Source organism: Pteropus vampyrus, unplaced genomic scaffold (genome assembly GCF_000151845.1).
Source record: "Pteropus vampyrus isolate Shadow unplaced genomic scaffold, Pvam_2.0 Scaffold5, whole genome shotgun sequence".
NCBI classification, from domain to species: domain Eukaryota; kingdom Metazoa; phylum Chordata; class Mammalia; order Chiroptera; family Pteropodidae; genus Pteropus; species Pteropus vampyrus.
In genome coordinates, this window is record NW_011888786.1 from 8,450,961 (window position 1) to 8,457,816 (window position 6,856).

At 35.4% G+C, this 6,856-nt stretch overlaps 1 protein-coding gene and 1 pseudogene across 5 annotated transcripts in view; both read left to right on the plus strand.

The window, feature by feature from the left end:
- Window positions 1-6,856, plus strand: part of ZCCHC4 (zinc finger CCHC-type containing 4) — a 50,073-nt gene that overhangs the window by 10,179 nt on the left and 33,038 nt on the right. For 4 of the 5 annotated variants that reach the window (XM_011365336.2, XM_011365351.2, XM_011365357.2 and 1 more), the window contains exons 4-5: window positions 3,635-3,910; window positions 4,325-4,414. In XM_011365336.2, the coding sequence (XP_011363638.1) occupies window positions 3,635-3,910; window positions 4,325-4,414 (366 nt within the window). The remainder of the gene's footprint in view (window positions 1-3,634; window positions 3,911-4,324; window positions 4,415-6,856) is intronic. The other variant, XM_011365343.2, reaches the window with a different exon arrangement.
- LOC111744021 lies at window positions 2,043-2,161 on the plus strand (annotated as a pseudogene).

The following is a 6,856-nucleotide window of genomic DNA, read 5'->3' on the forward strand; positions in this document are numbered from 1 at the left end:
CTCTTTTACTTGATTTTTCAGTTTTAAATGATATCTTTTGCCCTATGGCTTTAAAATATAAGAAAATCAGTATGTTTACACAATCTGACACTTCTCATTCTCTTCCCTAACCACCTTTATTTGAGTTTATATTACTTACATTTTGTATTGTAATTATAGTACTCATACGTATGTCCGTTTTTATTCTGTGGTCAAATGGGTTCCGTGCTTACTGACAGCCCCTTGTCTGTAGTCCTTTCATTCATCTTCTATTGGGCTGAAATTCTTCTTAGTGGTTTTTATTTTTTAAATAAGTCTTTTATTAGTAAAAAAATTTAAATAAAAATTTATATATGGATTTTGTTAACTAATGTCACCATAAAAAAAGTAAAAATAAAAAAAACAAAGCTTTTGTGTTTCAAAGGAAAAAAAAGTTTATATGTGGCTATTATATGATTCCATTTATATGAGATGTCCAGAATGGGCAAATCCATTATATATAATGGAGGTGTGAGTATATTAAGTAGTTTTTAGAGGCTGGGGGTGGGGGTAATTGGAGAGTGACTACTCATGGGTACAAGGTTCTGAGGTTTCTTTTTGAGGTGATGAAAATGTTCTGGAATTATATTGTGATGGTTGCACCATTTCGTGAATATTCTAAAAACCACCGAATTATATACTTTAGAAGGATGATTGTATGATATATGAATTAAATTTCAGTAAAGACATCGGTATGTAGCAGTAGAATCAGATAGTTCTGTGAGGTTTTACAAAGATCAGCGCTCCTGTCTCCACCCATGCATTTTCCCATTCCCAGAAGCAACCACAGTCAGCTCTTCTGGCTCATTCTTTTAGAATTTACCTTCCTATCCTTGAAATACAAAACATGCATGTCTTCCTACTTCGTGATTTATCAGTTTTTGGAATTGTCTGTTTATCTCACATGGAAGATGAGGATTTATCTTTCCCTCCTCTCTGCCCTCTCCCTTCCACACACCTTCTCCACCTCCTGCTATAATCCTTGCCCTTTTCATACCCCATTTTTATATGTTTAGATCATGATTTTGATTAGATTCAGAATTTAGTATTTGCATTATTATAACCGTATAAATGCTGCTCATAGCTGAATGTTAAATAAATCATAATAACTTCTTTCCTACACAGCTTTTTGTTTTCCTTGGCGTTAATAACAGTCTTGGACTTTTGTTGTAGTTGCTATTAGCTATTTATGTGCTTATCACTGATTCAGCTGCAGACTCTGCGAGTTGTCTGAATCCTTTCAGAACATTCAGATATAGCGTAATCTAGTCATTTCATTTTCCTAGAGAAATCCGTCCTGGGGCTTTTAGAAATGCTCCGGTCTGGAGGTTGCCCTTTCTACCCAGCTGTCCAGTCGGGTATTTATCACTAAGGACCCAGCTCATATCACTATCTAACCTGAGTTCTTCCAAGTCCAAAATGAGGCAGTCATTCATGATAGAGATTCTCAGAAAACTAGGACTGGATGAGAACTTCCACAACCTGGTAAAGGGCATCTAAGAAAAACCTGTAGCTAATACCGTACTGATAAAAGGCTTAGTGTGTGCCTCCTAAGACTGGGACACAGCAAAGATGTCTGCTTTTACTGATTCTATTCAACAGTGGCTGGAGATTCTGAACAATTTTATGAGTCCAGATTCAGGAATAGGATTGGACTGAAAAATATAAAAATTACTGGAGAGAGAGAGAAACCACATTTATATGACTTTTATTATAATATATTGTTATAATTGTCTATTATTAGCTATTGTTGTTAATCTCTTTTTGTGCCTAATTTGGAAACTAAACTTTACCATAGGGATGTATGTATAGGAAGAAAACATGATAGATCTAGGATTCGATACTATTCGTGGTTTCAGGCATCCCCTGGGGGTCTTGGAATGTATCCCCCGGGGGAGGTACGTAAGCTGGGCAGTTGTACCCATCACTCATTTGTTCCTTTCTCTTATTTTTTATTGTTTGGGTTGCCAGTTGTCCAGTACCTTAAAACTCTGGTTTCATATGTTTTAAGTCTACGGCCATGAGTCTGCAGCCATGCTACCCTGAACAAGCCCGATCCCGTCTGACCTCGAAAGCTAAGCAGGGTTGGGCCCAGTTAGTACTTGGAGAGGAGACCACCTAGGAAGACCAGGTGCTATAGGTGTAAAAAATAAAATTAAATTAAAACATAAGAGATTATAAACTGACAAGGTCTTTGCAATCTGTGAGGTCAACCAAGGGTTGCCTTGCCTAAAAAGATAAAAAATAAATAAAAAATGTTTTGAGGGCTAGGATGGTAAATCTGGTCTCTGTTACTGTATCATTGCTGGATGTGGAAGCCTTCGACACACAACATTTAATAATGAAAGGTAGCAGTAGCAAACTTGGTATGTCTGTTGCTGAAGAGTGTACTGGTTCTTTCTGCTTGCATTTCACATCTGAGGGGTCCTTTTCTCCACTGACATTCTTTCTTTGAATTACTATGAAAGTTTCTCCTAATACCGCTCTCCTCCTTCTTTCCAGTCATAGATAAAGCTGTCAAAAGAACAGTTATCACAGGAATAGAAACAAATTACTGGCACGATAAGCTTATTTCTTGCTTTAGCCATTCAGAATATCTATTTGTCACTGCCTTCAGTGCTTTGAAGTGAAACTGTGCTTAGAAATAAAGTTTTAAAACCCACTTTGATTCCATGTTAAGTTCACAGTTTTTACAGTGCAGTTTCAGGGTTTTGTTCATTTGAAACCAAATGACTCTTCTCAAACTCTAAGAATCTGTTAGCATACAATTTGACATGCTTAGATATAGACATTCCTGACCTTCTTTGAGCCTCGATAATCTTATTTATTTTTCTTTCGTTTTCTTACTCTGATTTCATAGCTGGTATAGCATATACAAAATCAACAGTTTTTAAAACACACTAACCATGATTATTTTCTCTCTTTAATCATCTCTAATAACATGACAAAAAAAAGGAGGGGAGGGCGGACAAAACCCAAAGTGGTGACTTTGAAATCAGTCGTAAGGATGACTTGAAAGAGATCAAATAGAATATCCGAATTTTTTTTTTTTTTTTTAAGGCTTTGAATACCATCTTGCTGTTTTGGGGATAAACGTCTCAGAACTGCCTCCATCAGTATTGCTAAGAATAGAGGAACTTTTAGAAACATTTTTTTCTTTTAGGAGGTAATTTTTCTTGCTAGGTATGTCATAAAAACTTGAAGCATGATAGTATTTTTTCATTTTAAAATGACTCATACTGAGCCATACTGTTTAACACTTCAGAGTTAGAGCACGTGGATTTGTCAATACATTTAAACATGATAGTAGTCTCCATTACTACTAAGCTGTTTGAGTAATATATTATATTCACATTTTAAATGGATATTGATCTTCATTCAGTGACTGAATTGGAGCATCTCAATTCTTATGAAATTGCTGATTCTCTTCCACTTTGTAGGCATGCAGCCAGATGTAAATTCTAGACAACAGTCCACAGATTTTTCTTACCTTTGCTTCTTTATGCAGTACTCTCTAGGAAATAATACTTTTTGCATACTAAAAATAGCAAAAATAAATTGTCTTTAAAACAACAAACTTAAAATATATTCTTTTATGTTTTATTGTGTCTCGAAGGTACTTGAAGTTCATTGAGTTGCCGTTGTCTCAGAGGAAGTTTTGTCAAGGATGTCAGCAATTGCTTTTGCCAGATGATTGGGAGAAACATCTTGAGCATCAGGTAGTGGGTGATATTTCTGTCACCCAGTTAAAAAGGCCCAGTCAGCTCCTCTATCCATTGGAAAACAAGAAGACAAATGCCCAGTATTTGTTTGCTGATAGAAGTTGTCATTTCTTGATAGACTTACTTTCTACTCTTGAGTTCAGAAGAGTACTATGTGTTGGAACACCAAGGTATGGATTTTTAAAAATCTTCTCCAAGCATCACTATTTAAATTGTAAGAAAAAATTCTCAAGTTCCAGGATTTAGCATAAAGCTTTGCACATACAAGGCAGTATAAAGCACGGTCCCTCTTAAAGAATTTGCTGTCTGTATTCCATTTGAGAGAGACCTTTATTGATTTCTGATATGTTAGGAGATTCTTTCTGATTTGATTCTTAAATTGCTTATAATTTAAAATTTTTCTGTTTCAGATAAGTTTTGCCTTTTTAAAAATATTTGCAAGACGGAAACTCTGATTATATCTGCAAAATTCTCTTCAGTGTTTCATTGAAATATTAGAAATATCAAGAGAATATTGATTTTGGTTTTTTATTTGCTTATTATCTATGGCATTTGTAATTTCTTATGAAATTTGCTTTCATGAGTTGCTTTAGGTTGCATGAATTGATCAGGTTGAAAGCATCTGGTGACAAGAAGTCCAACATTAAAAGCCTTTTATTGGATATTGATTTTCGGTAGGTTTATAAAGTATAATACTTATTCTCCTTCATTGTCTCCTGTTTCTTTTTAATGTTTTCTTCTTTCTAATTGTTTATTACACTGTTATAATCCTAATTAACATTTAGAAATAGTAATTGGTTATAAAGCACTTTTTTAGTCACATGTAATCTTCCACATTTCAAACAGAGAGGCAGTAGATTTCTCTTTGCTAGTATGCTTCCTCAGCTTTCTCTATGAATGTGTCTAGTTGTCTCTGATTTATAATTTAGAGATAAATTCCTGTTGAGTGAAATTTCTTCCCATATACTTATTTTCAAAGATAATTCTGAACTTTCATCATGTTTTAACTGTGATAAGACATTTAATACTTTTACCAGATGATGTACATGTTGTCTTTCACTGGCATGAAGGGAGAAGGGAGTGACAGCTAGAGAACAGATAGGTCCCAAAGCAGAGGGTTAGCAAACAGCTGAGCTTTTTGCGGGAGAGCTTCAGAATTAAACGGCATCTGACATGTTGGGATAAAGAGAGATGAGACAGAAAGGGAACCACATGTTGAATCTCTCCTCTGGTGGTAATTTAGAAGATACAAACCTTTTATTTATAACTCTAGATGGCAAATATGTCCATCCACAGTCGCTGATTCTGTAAATTCCAATTGCTCTTCCTAGTTTCTGTAACCAAATTCTGGGGGTTCACAGTGAGTCTGTAAGACACCATGTTCTTAGTATCTTTTACTTGTTCTTGAATGTATTGAAGGAATCAGGCTTTGTGTTTCTTTTTATTTAATCTGCTAGAGTCTCTTTGGCCAATATTCCAGTATTTGTTGGAGAGAGTCTATGAAATTGCATATGTTTTTTCTCACTAAAAATAAGGCAGACAGACTTTTAAAGTGTTACAGTCACAATAATAAGTATAGTGTTTATAATTTATTTTTTAGATTTCCAGGTCACCTTCAGGTTGTCTAAAATAAGCAGCTATGTTTCTCAGAAATAACCCATACTTTCTGAACCATGCACCCCTTATTAAGAGAGCTAGCACGTTTACTAACAGCGGCTTGATGTAAGTGATGCTCTGCCAAATGGGTCCATAAATGACAATGCTGAATTCTTCTTAAAGATAAACTCAGGTTTTTTTCTAAACTGAGATATTATTCACTTAAAAGTTACTATTTCAGAATGTGTATTTCAGCAGTTTTTGGTATATTCACTGTGTTTTTTAACCATTACCACTATTTACTTCCAGAATACTGAAAAGAAACTCCTTACTCACTTCCCCTGACAACCACTGATCTGCTTTTTGTCTGCATGGATTTGTTTATTCTGGATATTTTATATAAACAGAATCATACAATGTGTGGTCTTTGTGTCTGACTTCTTTCACTTAGAATAATGTTTTCAAGGCTCATCCACAGTACTTCATTCCTTTTATGGCTATATAATATTCCATCGTATAGGTGTATTAATTGCTTTTTTAAACTATATAATAGTCCATCGTATAGGTATATTAATTTCTTTTTTTAACTATCATGGTTTTTCCCCCTGAAGTATTATTATTGTTAAATTATTATAAATATATTATTTTAAAGGTAGAAGTTTAATTTTGGGGTTCTTATTATAACAGTGTTAATAATAACTGGTATTTATTGTGTGCTTGTCTTGTGTTAAGCCCTGTTATGACTCATTTGGTCCTCACAATAGCCCTATAAGATAGATGCTTTTATCATTCTCATTTTCCAGATTAAAAAACTGAGTTATGAAGAGGTTAAATAACTTGACCAAAGTCACAATTAGTTGTGCCAAGTCAGGATTCAAACCCAGTCTGACTCCAAAAATTAAGTTATTTTCCGGAAATAACTTTGCTTTTGAAAGTATGTATAAGCCTTTCTTACGTAACCCATTTCCCTCATCATTCTTCTGTTTTCTCTTTCTGTATCTAATTCCCTGCCATGTTCCACAGTGGTTTTCAAATGAGTTAATAACTGGTTTCCAGATTATTCATATATTTAGGGTAAGACATTCATACTACTCAGGAATATTTCTTTCATTAGAGTCCTGAAAATTCATTTCTATCAAAGAAGATGTGTTGGCTCATATTACTGGAGTCTAGGATACAGCAGGCCAGTCAAGATCCTGGGCCTCAGACAATGTCATTAGGGCTCCCCTCTCTCTCTGCCTCTCGTCTGTCTTCCTCTGTGTGCTGGCCTTGTTTTACACACAGCTTCCTTCAAACTGCCAGGGACTTTGGCCGGCAGCAGCTTTAGCTCACACAGTCTCAACTGCCCTGTGGAAAGAGGCCGTCTTTCCTGAGAGCTCCAGCAGCAAAACTCCAGGAAGTACCCTGTTTAGCTTGGCTGGAGTCTTGTGCCCATTCCAGAACCAACACTGTGGCCTCGCGTGTAGGGTGTCCTGGCCAGCCCCTGACCAACCACACAAAGTGGGTTCTCCATAGGAAAT